Source organism: Zeus faber (genome assembly GCF_960531495.2).
Source record: "Zeus faber genome assembly, chromosome: 4".
NCBI lineage: Eukaryota > Metazoa > Chordata > Actinopteri > Zeiformes > Zeidae > Zeus > Zeus faber.
The window spans coordinates 16,983,588-16,999,226 of record NC_137191.1 but is presented as its reverse complement, the minus strand read 5'-3'; the positions used below and the strand labels follow the sequence as shown (position 1 = coordinate 16,999,226).

Sequence of the window (15,639 nt, the reverse complement as noted above, 5' to 3'; positions counted from 1 at the left end):
AATCCACTCATTGTTCCAGAGCAGCTCCCCGCTGTGCAGAGTCTCCAACCTCATGGGAGAGGACGACAGAAAGACAAATTTAGAAACGCTTCAAAGTGCTCCCAATATTCCTCAAGCTGTGTCTTTTGTCGGCTGTTAATCCAGAGATGGCAGATAAATATGTTAACAAACGTACACACCTGTGTTACACTCAACCGTTTTGGTTTTAAATGATTCAGCGTGAGTTAAATGTGTCCGATAAACTGTTTAAAGCGCCTGCCCTACATTCATCCTCTGCTCCACTTTTAGGGAATTAGGTCTGTGAGAGAAAAGTAGAACTCTTTACTTTTTTCTCTTCTGAAGTCACAGAAGATGCTCTTCTTTGTAGCACGCTCCTTAATCAAATACTGGGAAGGAATGATGAATACTGCCAATTTTGGGGAATTTAAGGCTTATACAGGTAAATGATGCAAAAAGTAACAACAGTTAAATCAGAGTCAGGCTTTAATGGCCAAGTACGCCTACAGTTTGACTAAAATTTTCACAGACTCTCAAGGGGGAATTTGCAAAAGGTTTGTGTGGCTTTTGGCAGCCGCTAAACCTGTCCAAATAACTCAAAAATAATGCGTCTAATTCTCAAAACACCCGCAAAGGGTGAAATGCACCCCTAACTGTGCTGCCAAGCAAATAGCGTCTCGGTGCTCCGGTGCTATTTGCATGTATTTAAATTAGGTATTGTTCATACCTTTGGTGCAAAATTGGTCCCTTTCTATGCAAATGAGCCTCATTGCAAAAAAAAAAAAGGCACAAAGTCACATACACCAGCGCTAATAACCACACACAGTTAGAGTGAAATCATTACCATCTGCAGAAACCTGGTGGTAATTGAAGCGCATTTATAAGGGGTGTCCCATTTGAGAAACTTGTGAGGCATTGTGTGATATCTTTTCTTTTGTCGTCAGCTTCAAATAGGGAATGCGCAGCGGAGAGGAGAGAGCGCTTCCTCTCCGTCATGCATTTGGGCTTTCCCCATTTTCCAAACGAAACAAATAAAAACAGTGTTTTTATTTTTAATGTATTTATTTTATAAGCCCCGTGCCCTGTGCCGCGTCCCCAGAGCCATTGATACCCGTTTTTCTCCTTCTCTTTGCCATTGTCTTGTCTACAGTGTTCTTGGCGCAAAGCCACCGTTTATATTTTGCCACATGGATAATTGCGATCAGATGCAAAACAAGGGCAAATTGCACCCAGTAACAAAACTTTATGGGCATGTTTGCACTGGCATATCATTAGCGCAATGTCTTTTGTGAATTTGACATTGAGACGGTGTAGATAGCGGGCGCAATTGATGGTGGTGCCCCAATCCATTCTCTGTGAATTTGACCCTCAGTAAATACAGAACAAGCAAAAAAAAAAAGAATAGAAATAGTTTCAAAGAAATGTGAATGTGAAAATATCTACATTAAACGCTAGTTAGGATCTGAATAAGTAATATCACTAATTTTTAATATTACAATATTGATCAGTGATATTATTAAGTCATATTTGTAAAATATCAATGTAATGAATGTAAATATTGTGTACTTACAATGGACAATATTCACAATGTGTACAGGTTCGAAATTAACTTAGAAAATTCGTTAGCATTAACTTTTAATATTGATATTTTTATATTAATCTTGCAGATGAGATAAATATAACTAATTTATAAATATTTATAGATATCATTTCTAATGTGGTAAATATAATTACAATTGTATAATCTAGATTGAAAAAGAAAGCTTTTGGTTTTTTTTTTCCCCCCAGCACATGTGCACCATCACACTTACACATGTGCTCCATGTGGGGAGGAACCCAACGCCCCCTCCACCCATCAATCAGTGAGATAAGTAGGTGCTGATAACCAGGGGTTTACTGTCCCACAGTAGCACAACACACAATAGCAACGTGTGTATGTATTGTTGTATCATTACAGTGAAGCGCTCATTAACACAGCGTCTCAGCAGCCATGACAGTTTTACCAGCGGCTTCCCTGCAACAACATCTGCTTCTTGAGAGGAAACCTCTGTAGCGCCACCACAGCGGTTTCCAGCGCCAAGTGTGAGACAGATACCACGACTGCCGATGCATATCAATTTGTCACGGTTTTTCTGGATTTTGTCTGCCGCTGTAGACTCACTCATTAGGCGAAAAATGAAGAAATTCCTTCGATTCCTCTTTAAAGGAGTCCCATGCATGTGGAGGACATGCTGATGTCTTATGCACAGTTGATGTCCTATTTAGTTCCGTCCAATCTGTAGATGTAATGTAATTGGGTTTTAAGCTGGCGACTCATGCATTGGAGCTGTTCATTCAGTCGTTCATTCATTGCTGCATCCTCCGACTCATCTCTCTCTGGTTTCCTTCGTCCTTTCCGTCCCGCGTACAAACCTGTAAAAACTCCATTAACAGGGTTTTTCATACGAAGCATGTTGTGCTTGGTCTCCGCAGAGTGCAGGGTGCTCAAGTCGTCCCACGGCCGCTCTGCAACACCAAACAGAGCTGGATCCAAGAGTCCTGGATCGCAAAGACGCAGCAAGTCACCGGGAGCAGGTATCGCACCGCTCGAAAAGTACAAAGAACCGAGACGTTTGGGACCAATTTGGTGAAACTTCACATAGAATTTTCGTGCTGGTCTCAGCAGAAATGAGTGGCAGGGGTCATCAATTAGAAAGTCAATGAGTCAATACTTCAATCAAGTCAAGTCTGAAATGAACGAGAAGTTGTATTGAAGTGTAAAAGCATTGGCTAGGTCTCCTATTTTACAACCTAGGCATTATTAAATGACATTTAATGACTCAAGAGTATTATTAAGTTACAATTACATTCATAACTGTTCATAGCTGTTTTTGCCGAACACTTTAATATTGAGAAACTTACCACCCTGCTGCAGCTTCTCACTGTGCTTCAGTGCAGTCCAATAGGGCAAACGTTTAGGCCTTAAGAAACATGTTAGCGGCAGTACAGGTTGGCAGTAAATGCGTGGACAAGGGGGGGGGGGGGAGGCAGCGAGAGACAGAGACCCTGTTCCGCGGAGACCCGTGACGGGGGTGACCCCTGGGTCTTTCTGATCAGATTTGAACATGTCGGCAGTTTGAGGTGGAAAGTGCGATTGGAGCTGCTCAATCCTCTGCTCTCCGTCTCACGTTGTTTTTAACTCTTGTTCCTTCTCGTAGCTAGAAGACCCGTTCACTTCTCCACCAGCCATTCTCCAATCAAATCCCCAGGTCAGTCGCTTTTATTTACTTTTACTGGTTTTGATCCATAATGTATAGAAAACATTTCAAGTTAATTTGGGTCAGAATTTTCATATTGTTTTTGTTATAGTTGAAATCTGCTTAAATCCGCCGATCCACTGCGTATTTCTCCAAACAAAACCAATAAAAATAGTGTGTTTTTATTGTTGAATTTTATTATTATTTTTTTTATTTTATTTTATTTTTTCCAACGTTTACATGAAACCAAAAAAATCCCCGGGTGCAAGAGTCCCGGTGCGGTGTCCATGTCTCTCACAAGCTTGAGCGCGGCAACTACAGTCGGAAACAAACTTTTAAATGAGGTCTTCTCGATCTCATATGAGCGAAGAGTCAGGAACTGAGTAGCTTATATCTTGCCTCAAATTTGTACAGAAACAGGTTTTGGTGGATTGATAAGGTGAAATCAGTGAGCGTTAGCGTAAGGAGAACGAAACCCGGAATCCATGGTCAAACCCCATTGGCTCGCACAACTCGGTGCCTCAGCGGGGAGGCTCCTCCCATTTAAACAGAGCGTCAGGAACACAATGGATTTAGAGGCACGTTAGAATGGCTCTAATGCATAAGCTGAGTGGTGTTTTCAGCAAATACTTAAAAAAAGCTGTTTTGGGGACCTCAGCGACCATAAGAGCATAATAGGTCCACTTTAACTGTATACATTTTTTTACTTTGAAAATGCATCGCCAGTGTTGAATGGGAAGCCGCAAACATTTTTTGAGATTTTCAAGTGGGGCATGAGTCAAACGCTTGTGACGCGCCAGTCTAAATACACTTCTGTAGCCCGGCGCTGCAGCATTCCTTCCCAATCCTCAATCAAACGAAACCTGACAAAACCTTTCTCCAACACAGTAACTACTATTAGAGTGGGGATGCAGCTTGTGTGGAGGTGGTGCGAGGCTCAGATCAGTTTGACCCGTTGCAGTTTGACGTAGTGTGTCCCGGCCCCTGTGCCAGAAACCCAGAGGAGACGAGGCACCGCGAGGGGAATGAATCATTCGGGAAAAAGCAGATCTTTCTACTGCGCACAGCCTGCGCGTGGAAAACTCAAGAGGGATTTTCACAGTGATTCACTCCAACTTCTCTATCATGTAAATCCCAGAGAAGAAACCCCAAAAAAGAGCTGTCTTAGGGTCTGGTTTGGTCAATAAGGTACTTTGGCGTCATGGAAGTGAAGTGAAATCTGCGTTTTATATTTTGAATTAATGGTTTTGGCTGATTTTGCCGATAGTCCTCGGGTGGAGGCTGAGGACAACCACAGGAAATCACTCTTTACCTATTTGTTTTAGGAAATGGCAAGTGTCTCTCTCTCTCTCTCTCTCTGAAGTTTCTTTCTGTCAACAAGCTATTTTTGAGTCGCCCTACTACACCTTCTCGTTTTTTGATCGTCCAGTGAACGGGATCCCGGTCAGTCAGATCTCCACCCCCAAATCCACCAAGTCGTCCAGCCTGTCCCCCACCAGCCCCGGCACCCTGCAGAGCTTTAAGGTGAGTCGCCGCATCCAAGGCAAACTAGGTTTATTCCCATATCCCATTAACGCTTCCGAGACCCGTCGTATGCCAGTTGAACTCAGTTGAACTGGGTCTACACAACGTAACTTGACTTGTTCGACTGACATTCTGTTGTGTACATGTGTTGATGCTGTTCTCTATTTTCATCCCTTCATTTTAAGCGATGCAAATATTACTGAGAGTACATGGCGTGAATATTAGTTTTTATTTCATATTAATTTGTAGAAAAAAAAATGATATGAAATTTTATATATATACACAAGTCACGGATACTTTATATATTCTGCACTATTTGTGAGAGCAGAGGATAATTTTCTATTTTTCTGATTCCTGCATATCATGTCCACAACATTTAATTAAAGATCATAATCTTTATTAGGGTTGGTCATATTGTGAAAATCAATTATGTTATTATATTTTACCACGAATATCTCGACTCTAACTGGTAATATTATAAGCTGTGCTGCTATATATTTATATACATATGTGTATGTATATATGAGAGAGAGAGAGAGAGAGAGAGAGAGAGAGAGAGAGAGAGAGAGAGAGAGAGAGAGAGAGAGAGAGAGAGAGAGAGAGAGAGAGAGAGAGAGAGAGAGAGAGAGAGAGAGAGAGAGAGAGAGAGAGAGAGAGAGAGAGAGAGAGAATCATTAATAAAGGGATTTCCTCAGTCAGTGATGGAGGACTCAAAGGTTCACGCTTTAATCTCAGTGTATTTTAGGGAAGGTTTTGCAAAGTAATCTCATCCATTGAGCGTTTAAGTATCTAAGCTGCTTCCCTAGAAGGGAACAACTCTGGTCCAAGGGGTCATAAAAAAAGAACAAATTTATCGATACGAAAAGCTTTCTCGTGTATTCCAAAAAAGGAAGGACAGTTCCAAAGCAGGGCCATTCTCCCACACTGTAGCAGAGTTATCTGCTTTTAGACTAAATAATAAATTACAGATCCTGATCTGAGCTGCTGGGACATGGAAATCATCTTATGGAGCTTATACAGCACAAAATATAGAAGTTGTGAAGGAACCTACTCCATAATAGAAGAGGCTTCCTGGCAGATGCAAAAAAAACAAAAAACCAACCATATATATATATATATATATATATATATATATATATATATATATATATATATATATATATATATATATATATATAAATAAATAAAATGTGTGTAACATGTTATTGTTCGGCAGCCCTATTGTTATTGTTCGGGCAAAAATTCTCAGAATTTTGAAGCCTAAAATTATCTGTAACACATGAACACGGTTTACATCTTGTTTGAACCGGGGTGTCACAAAGACCTCATGGTTGAAGTTTCATCCAAATCCATCCACATACGGAGCAGATATTAGCAAAAAAAAAAAAAAAAAAAACTTAGATCGATATTACAGAGTCAAGCCAGTAAGTCTGACACCAAAATATGCGCAAACCCAGCTAAAATGATCTGGAAGACATAAGCTAGGAACACGGTTGAGGTGACGTTTAAACCGGTATGTCGCAAGGATCTGGTTGATTAAATTCCATCCAAATCGATCCACATTCGGAGCCAATATTAGTGAAAAACAGAACAACTTTGACCCGAAATATTCAGCTCGTCTTGGTTAACTGACACGTCACACGTCTCGTTCGAAAATGAAAGAGATGAGATTTATGGTAAGACGCTTTATGACGTCATCATATTATTTATTATAAATGTGCAGATTCCGATTGAGAATGTCCAGTTGGGTTAGGGTTGTCCATTGGGCAACGGAATAAGTTATCAAACTATCGATTTACGTGTATATTTATGTATCTTCTTACCTGGTAGATGTTAGTAGATCTGTTCGACTGATATTTTAAATCTGTGGTCCCCATTACTTTCCCGGATTAATGAAAAATACAATAAAAAGTAGTTCTTAAAACTTCGTCCACTGGAAACCACTGAAATGTGCGACTCATTTCATGGAAGGGCTGGGCGACGAGCTCGATAATTTTCACGATAAAATCTTCCACGATAACGATGATAAATTTGAGATTTATTTTCGACAGAGTTCGATACAGAGTCTGTTTTCCTCTACCTACAAAGACACAACACGAACAGCCAATTGTACAGCAGAGAAACAACCATGTAACACAAAAAGCAACAGAATTATTATATTTGTTATTATTATTATTATTATTTTATTATTATTATTATATTTGTTATTATTGTTTTATTATTTGTTATTATTGTTATCATATTTGTTGTTGTTGTTATTATTATATTTATTATTAGTAGTATTATTATCCTCCCACGCCTTACTGCTGGTTTTGGCTCTAAAGTTTGATTTAAGACTCATTTTTCCTCTGTGTGTTTTGTTCCTTTACTCAGCCAGAGAACTCTGCAAGAGAATTTTTTTAGGGAGAGTGTTTAGAAAAAGCTGGAAAAAAAATTACAATATTTTTTATAAAAAAATATTAAAAAAATAAAAATAAAAACTATATATATAATAAAAAAAATAAAAAATAACATTTTGCCAGGCGTATTTAATCATGGTGTTTTGGGAATTTGGATCTTCCCTGTTTAGAAAGTTTTTGTTTATTCCTGTTCCTGTATTCCTGTCTTTTTCATCTGTATTTCAATTCCTTTTTTCCCCCTTTCGTTATCCAAGGTTGCCGTGGTGATTTGTGAACACTTTTCTCTCTCTCTCTCTCTCTCTCTCCCTCCTCCAGATCCCTCCTTCAGACCACGCCTCCGCTCCCAATGCCAACGGATCGTCCAACGACCACGAGGAGCAGAGCGAGAGACTCAGCCCCGAGGGTACAGCGCTCTCCTCCACTCCTCCTCTCTCCTCCTTTTATCCTTCTTCCCTTCTACTCTCCCATCTCCTCCTTCTCGCCTCCTCTTCCCTCTCTTCTCCTCCTGCTGCTCTCTTCTGCTCCCCTCTCCTCCTCCTTCTCTGGTCCTCTATCTTGCTCCTCCTCCCTTCTCTTCCCTTTTTTCCCCTCCTTCCCTCATTTTTTCTTTTCTATTCTCTCCCCTTTCTGCTCCTCCTTCTCCTCTGTTCTCTTCGTCTTTTCTCCTCTCCTCCTCTTTTCGTCACTATCCCTGTCTCTCCTCCTCCTCCTCTCTTGTCTTTTCTCCCATTTCCTCTCCCCCTTCTCTCCTCATCTTCCATCTCTTCTCCCCTATCTCTTTTCCCATCTCCTCATCTTCCCTCTCTTCCTCCTCCTCCCCTTGTTTCCCTTTTCTTTTGCTCTTCTCCTCCACCCCCGTTTCCTCCGCTTCCCTTGTGCGGAGGATAAGCTGCAGAGAACCCGGAAGCGCGTCCACCTGGACGGCTGCGGCCCGTGTGTGTTCAGCCGCGAGCATGTGTTTGCGTGTGTTGGGTCGTTTCCCGTCGCATGCTGGGAGATCCACCGCGCTCCGGTGTTTCCCCTCTCGTGACCCTCGGCTCTTCCTCGGCAGTGAACGGGAACCGCTGCCCGCCGACGTCTACCCTCCTGGACAAGTACGAGGTGGGGAAGGTGATCGGCGACGGAAACTTCGCTGTGGTCAAGGAGTGTGTGGAGAGGTGAGAGGGAGCGCCCGCCATGTCGGCTAAAGCGAGAGTTCCCGTCCGGCGCCTTCACGTCGCCTTCTCGTCTCACCTCCGTTGCATACGTCGTTGATGGGTTTCACCGCCGTATCCTGAGTGATACGTGCATGCAAACGCACTGGTTGTTACTTAGTGTCTAAGGCTAAGAAAGGAAACAAAAAAAACATATTTAGTTCAACTGATTTCCATGTGTGGAAGCCTCAAGGCTGTTAAGGCGTCATGACGAGGATTTAGTGCACTGGACACCAGACTCTGCTTCCTTCATCAGCCTGTGTGTGTGTGTGTGTGTGTGTGTGTGTGTGTGTGTGTGTGTGTGTGTGTGTGTGTGTGTGTGTGTGTGTGTGTGTGTGTGTGTGTGTGTGTGTGTGTGTGTGTGTGTGTGTGTGTGTTATTCTGCCTGCGTGTGTGTGTGTGAAGGAAATAACTAGGGGATAACGTGCAGCCAGACGGTCATTATCGCTAAATAACCCCCGCCCACAGGGTGATTAGGACGTCCATCACCCTGAAGGGGGTTATTTAACGATAATGACCGTGCGGCTGAACATTATCCCACTCACGCGGCTTCTTGGACAAAATATTAATTTGAGATGAGGGACGGGGACCCGGGCGGGGAGAAGTCATTTATCAGCACACAGCGGTCATTATTCAGAAATAACCGAATGAACCAATCAGAATGGAGTATTCCACAGAGCCACGCTGAATAAGTGGATTTAATCTATTAAATCAGTTTTGTTTTGTTTTGTTTTGTTTACAATGTACTTGTCAAAGGTGCAAGCGAATCAGTCGAGAATGAACTGAATGAGCTAGTGTCCCAATTGAAATGTTTGTGTCCAGGTCGACTGGAAAAGAGTTTGCACTGAAGATCATCGACAAGGCCAGGTGCAGTGGAAAGGTGTGTTTCCATTTTCCAGGTCAAATGTTAGTGTTCCGCTGTGCATTATTAACACCCACACAGGTGTGTGTGTGTGTGTGTGTGTGTGTGTGTGTGTGTGTGTGTGTGTGTGTGTGTGTGTGTGTGTGTGTGTGTGTGTGTGTGTGTGTGTGTGTGTGATCTTCTTATTCCAGAGCGTTACATTAGACCGCCATGTTTTATTAATGGCCTCCCACAAATAATCTCCACTGGCCCACACCCACCGGACAAAAATGCCTCTCATCCTCCAACACCAATTCAAACGCAGTCTGTCCGCAATGTGGTGTGTTTTACTGTGTTTAACTTACTATACTGAACTGCATTTGCGTCTGTGTTTCAGAGTTTTACTTGTAAAAAACACAGGAAGTAGCAGCAGTCACTGGCAGTGCGAAACCCTCCGGCTGCGATAGACTGTGGTTAAGATAAGAATGAAGACAAAATGAACAATGAATAATTTTATTTGTCACATGCAGTCAGTGCTGTGAAATGATAAAAGGGAGACTGAGACTGTGCAAAACAGAGCAGGAAGAAAGAAATAAAGTAAAATTATTGGAATTATTTATTTATATATATATATATATATATATATATATATATATATATATAAAAACAAAAAGAAGCAAAAATAAAAAGGGAAATTAAGAAAAGGCAACAGTTTTAAGGCCAAAGAAATCCATAATCAAAATACATATGCATGTATGTGCAGTATGCATACAGTATTAAAAATGCTTGGGAAAGTATGAAAACTATGAATAAAAAAAAAAAAAAAAAATTATAATACTCAATTAATACAATTTAAAAACAAATCTGGTCCCTCCCTCCAGGAGCACCTGATAGAGAGCGAGGTGGCCGTGCTGCGCAGGGTGAAGCATCCCAACATCATCATGCTGATGGAGGAGCTGGACACTGTAGCCGAGCTCTACCTGGTGATGGAGCTGGTCAAGGTACACACACACACACACACACACACACACACACACACACACACACACACACACACACACACACACACACACACACACACACACACACACACACACACCTCTTCCTATTCCAATTTAATCAGTTTGGTTCCTCGGAGCCAACGATCCCATTTCACTTCTTGTCCTCCCTGTCTGTCCGTCTCAGCCTTTTAAGTTGTAGTTATCGATTGCAAATATAAACGCTGTGTTCTATTTGAGTTTATTTTAGTTGTTGATACCTTCCCACTCGCAGCACATAGAAACAAGCAGAAAAACTGAGTGAAACTAGTGTGGGGGATTTTTTTTTTTTTTATCAAAAATGTTGTGTTTAGCCATAACTCATTTGTTGACAGGAAAACAATCGGGCATGAAAATGGAGTCCGCAGTCCAGACTCCAAGGTTTTCCATGGATTTACTGTTGTAGATTTCTTCTTTATTTTTGGCTCCTGGCAGCGAGAGGTTCTTGAATAGACAGTGATAAATCTGACTTATAGCTGAGTTTGTGCAGAAAAAATGGATCCATGCTGGAAGAGGAAGACTAAACAAAGTGGAAATCTCACTCATCCATGCATCCATCAATCCATGCACCCATCCATCCATCCATCAATGCATCCTCCTCCTCTTCTGCGCAGGGGGGAGATTTGTTCGACGCCATCACCTCCTCTACCAGGTACACAGAACGCGATGCCAGTGTGATGGTGCACAACCTGGCAGGAGCTCTGCACTACCTGCACGCCATGAGCATCGTGCACAGAGACATCAAGCCAGAGAACCTGCTGGTGTGTGCACACACCCACACACACACACACACAAGAAGGCAAAATCTGATCCGCGTATTTGTGTGGACACAAAGGCTGAGGGAAACCAAACTCGGTGTGTGTGTGTGTGTGTGTGTGTGTGTGTGTGTGTGTGTGTGTGTGTGTGTGTGTGTGTGTGTGTGTGTGTGTGTGTGTGTGTGTGTGTGTGTGTGTGTGTGTGTGTGTGTCAGGTGTGTGAATGCCCAGATGGCTCCAGGTCTCTGAAGCTGGGGGATTTTGGCTTGGCCACCATTGTGGAGGGGCCTCTCTACACCGTGTGTGGGACCCCGACATATGTGGCTCCTGAAATAATCTCAGAGTCCGGGTACGTTCCTCCTGCTGGTGTAGAATGGAACTGTAATAGCCGTGTGTGTATACTTTACTTCCTAGGTGTCAAGTCTCTCAAAGGAAAATTGAAATGTAATTTAAATGAAACATAATGTTTCCATGTACAAGAGTAGGGTACAATTCACGGATACTTTATATATTCCTGCGTTATTTGTGAGAACAGAGGATCATTTCCTATTTTCCGATTCCTGCATATCATGTCCACAACATTTAATTAAAAATCATAATCTCTATTAGGGTTGGTCATATTGCGAAAATAAAATTTCACATTATTATTTTATTATATTTTACTACTAATATCTCGACTTTAACTGGTAATATTATAAATTGTGATATAAGTATATACAGTATATGTATATATGTGTGCGTGTATGTATATACTGTATATACACACACACACACACTTTACTTTTTTTTTTAGTATAGCTCCAAGTAAATGAGTTTCTCTGCATTATGTAGCCTTGCAGCATGTTGTGTTTAGAACTTGCCTTCAACCTTCCCTGTCCTGGTTCCCTCCACAGCTACGGTCTGAAGGTGGACGTCTGGGCGGCCGGGGTCATCACCTACATCCTGCTGTGTGGCTTCCCTCCCTTCAGAAGGTTTGACACTTATTTCACATTGCCTTTCTTCACTTCAGGTTCAACCGTAATCCGCGTTTAATTCCATTGGAAAAACTATTGTGCACAACAAAATGACCATTTACGCTCCTTAATTATGATAACGGTGCTTAATAAGGCTCGATGCTCTGAATCATATGCGACAATGCAACCACCATCTGGCCGCCTGTGTGATATGCAGCCTGCATTATTCATCATATGCAAATATGGAGAGGATTTGGTTGTTATACCTTTTTATTATCGTGTGCATGATCACACTGATATTGCCCAATAATTAAAAAAAGGGATTTTTTAAAGAATAAAGCATACCTCCAATTAGTTAAACTCCGTCTATTTTTCAATAATAATATATTTGATGGGTTGACGTACGACTATTCTTTTAACAATATTTGAAAGCAATGCAACAATTGGTATATTCAGCAATTTATTGCAAAATATCATTGTATATATTCCATACAGGCCTGCATTGCAATTATATTTATTTCAGCACATATGAAGATAATCTCAGTTCAAAATATATCCCTTGGATTCAATTTATATTCATGTGTTTAACTGACACAAATAATGAAACAAACAAACAAACCCACAGTGTCCATGTATTCATTTGACTTGCAGTGAAAACAACCTCCAAGAGGATCTGTTTGACCAGATCTTACTGGGAAGGCTGGAGTTCCCCAGTCCATACTGGGACAACATCACTGACTCCGTCAAGGTGGGGGGAGTGCGCGTGCGCGCGCACACACACACACACACACACACACACACACACACACACACACTCTGAACATTTAAACGCAGTGTCTTCTGTCACTGTGGCAGCCTCTGTTTACCACGTCACACCAACCCAGCGATTAAAGCCTCTGCTATTACTGTGACGTTCCACAAGATGATATAGATGAAAATACTCCCCCTGAAAGCTGCGACGCCGTTCTGCAAAGTCACACACAGCTCAAAAAGTCAGTTGAAATTTCCATCTAAATAATAAATCACCATTCCCTGAGTCGAGGATGTGAACACGACAAGGTGTCACCGGGGTTTCCCCTCTCGTCCTCAAACTGTGTTTCCTTCCAGGAGATGATCAGCAAGATGCTGCAGGTCAACGTGGAGGCTCGGTTCACAGCGCAGGACGTCCTCTCCCACCCATGGGTCACGGTAAATAATCATATATAAACCGCATGTTCACGTCCGTCTGTGTGTGTGGCTGACCTTATATACAGTGTCTGCTTAGCGGGACGAGGGACTTCTCCACTGCAGGAACCAGGAGCTTAGTTCTTAAATAGTTCCTGGTTCCAAATACGTCCCCGCTCGCGAGGAGTTTGGTAGACTGATCTTATACCTGCTGCTAATCAAAAGACGCGTCCCACCGTTGTTTTATTAAAGTTCAAGCTCCAGTCAAAGCATCGCGGCTTCAGCTTCCTGTCTGCTCGATTGCGTAACGTGCCAAGAATAACGGACGGAACCGAACAGCTGCACGTTTGCCGTCGACCTCCTGCTTATTTGAAGATCTTCACAGTTCCTCGGAGTAGTGGGGAAGCAACCTTTAGGGACTGCTGAGGGTCCCGGTTCAGCAGGTTCTGAATCGGTGACGCGTTGGCTTCCTGTATCTCGGAGGACCAGCGGCCGCAGAGCGGATTGCCGCAGTGTTGTCACGGTGAGCGTGTGCTTTATGTGCAGGAGGACGCCGCCACGGAGCGCAACGTGCAGATCGAGGTGACAGGTAAACTGAAGACGCACTTCCACACGGCGCCCAAGCTCAGCAACACCGCGGCCGGGGTGTCGGTCATCATGGTAAGAAGCAGACACAGCCGGGGTTCAAAACACGTGACACGCGCCGGGTTTAGCGTCACTACTGCCATTTTTGTCCCTTCATTTGGTGCAGTCAATGTTCCGGTAACCTTCATTAGATTGTCAGCCAGCGGTGGTTTCTTACCGGTGATAACTCCTGACGTCCTGCGGTGCGTTGAATACGACGGATCCCTTTGAGTTTCCTCGCTCTTCTTTGGAGGAAATACTTGACCCAAATATGAGAGATTAAAAAGGCTTTGTGTTGCCTTGTAGAAATCCTGTTCCTGCTCGTTTGGCCGACCCAGACGGGCTTTGCCCTCCAGACCAACTCATTACTTTCAACATGGAAATGTCGTCCGAGGGGGATGTGAGCGATGAGCAAACAAGTTCTAAGCAACTTATGCTCCAATAATCCCGTCCGTCGGGATTGTAGAGAGGAAATGATAAAATAAAAAAAGGTAAAAGTCAAGTCCCGCCAGCGAGAGGATTGAACTAAGAGGATGATAAACCTGCTGGAACCAGAGACCGCGTCGCATCTTTCCGTCATCCCTGACTTCACGTCGCCGCTTCTTCTCGTCCGTCACGCGATTCCTCCACCTCCACCTCCGCCCCCGTCCTCTCATCAGGCCCGACCAAAAAAATAAAAATAATAATAATAATAATTAAAACCCGGGGAGTTGGTCCTCAGTCGTGCAAATTTACCTCAATTATCTCTTCTTGGCCTCACCCACGTGCTCCGTGGAGACTTCCCAGTGCCAGGCTCTCCGTCTCGTCCTGGGGTTCCTCTTGATTTGGAATTGGTTTTGATCCGTCCCAACGAGGAGCCTCATTTTGATCTGAATCTCATTTGACAGTTTGAGGTGTAAGGGGGCACAGGGCGGGGCGGGCGCCGGCCTCGGCCCCTTGGCCTCCTCCTCCTCCTCCTCCTCCTCCTCACCCCCCCACCCTCCCATCCGGTCCAGGACCACAGGGGACGCCCGGAGTGCTGGGTACACGCTGCACCCCCACCCCTCCTCCGCCCTCATTCCTTCTCCTCGGCCCCTGCGTCTATTTCCGCCCTCCTCCCCCTGCTCCTCCCCGATGTCTCTGCTCTGTCAACCGAAATAACCGATCCCGTGAATGAATTTGGTGTGGACTTGGCTTATTTCCCCGCTCTAACATAATGTTTTCACACAATACCCTGCGTCCGTCGTCCGTTTTTCCCCTCCCCCCGCCTTCATCTCATGGATGTTCATTGATCAAAAACACCACCATCCTTTCACTAACTGGGAGTGTTTGTGACACTGTGACCCATTGGAGGTTATTTGGAATATCTGCTGTACTGATTCATGGCTGATGCTTGACTAGTTTCGCTTGGCTCCCTCTCTGTTGTTGTTCACGTCAAAGTAGATCTCTGAAGTTAAAAAATCACTCAGTTGCAGAGCGATAACTTCACAAACATAAGAGCGATCGGATCGCTCCAATGAAGAACACGTTTCTTACACCATATCGCCCCCTTGTGGCCATAAAGTGTAAGTGTCGCCATATTCAACGTTGTCATGGTGGATTATTTCAGAGACGGATGCAAACTGAAATGCCTTAAATTGCCTTGGATATAAGATCCCCGCTCACTTTTTTTAAAGCCACCGCCTTCACATCCAGAGCTAGCCGGAACCCATTGTAATGTCTGTACATAAAGTAGCACCCAGATGGGCCGCCTCAGTACTGGTAGTGCACAGCTTGTTCCGGCTCAGTCCTTTTAGACGCAGCGGCACGTGGCCGTTTTCCGGTCATCCGGGTGAACCGTGGAGGTCTGGGCTGGAACAACACCCGTCCACTGGCGGTGGAGCTGATTGTGTTGCCTTTTTGTTTTGTGACATTGTGAGTAAGACTAGTGTCCCTTT

General features: G+C 43.4%; 1 protein-coding gene across 3 annotated transcripts in view; it reads left to right on the top strand.

Annotated features, from left to right (window-relative positions):
• The window catches only part of dclk2a (doublecortin-like kinase 2a), a 44,833-nt gene that overhangs the window by 26,259 nt on the left and 2,935 nt on the right, over nucleotides 1–15,639 (top strand). For 2 of the 3 annotated variants that reach the window (XM_079998558.1, XM_079998557.1), the window contains exons 4-16: nucleotides 2,470–2,571; nucleotides 3,195–3,245; nucleotides 4,663–4,757; nucleotides 7,472–7,559; nucleotides 8,208–8,313; nucleotides 9,172–9,229; nucleotides 10,072–10,191; nucleotides 10,842–10,988; nucleotides 11,198–11,331; nucleotides 11,876–11,953; nucleotides 12,587–12,683; nucleotides 13,043–13,123; nucleotides 13,646–13,759. In XM_079998558.1, coding sequence (XP_079854684.1) covers nucleotides 2,470–2,571; nucleotides 3,195–3,245; nucleotides 4,663–4,757; nucleotides 7,472–7,559; nucleotides 8,208–8,313; nucleotides 9,172–9,229; nucleotides 10,072–10,191; nucleotides 10,842–10,988; nucleotides 11,198–11,331; nucleotides 11,876–11,953; nucleotides 12,587–12,683; nucleotides 13,043–13,123; nucleotides 13,646–13,759 — 1,271 coding nt within the window. Of the gene's footprint in view, nucleotides 1–2,469; nucleotides 2,572–3,194; nucleotides 3,246–4,662; nucleotides 4,758–7,471; nucleotides 7,560–8,207; nucleotides 8,314–9,171; nucleotides 9,230–10,071; nucleotides 10,192–10,841; nucleotides 10,989–11,197; nucleotides 11,332–11,875; nucleotides 11,954–12,586; nucleotides 12,684–13,042; nucleotides 13,124–13,645; nucleotides 13,760–14,610; nucleotides 15,020–15,639 lie in introns of those variants that run through there. The other variant, XM_079998559.1, reaches the window with a different exon arrangement.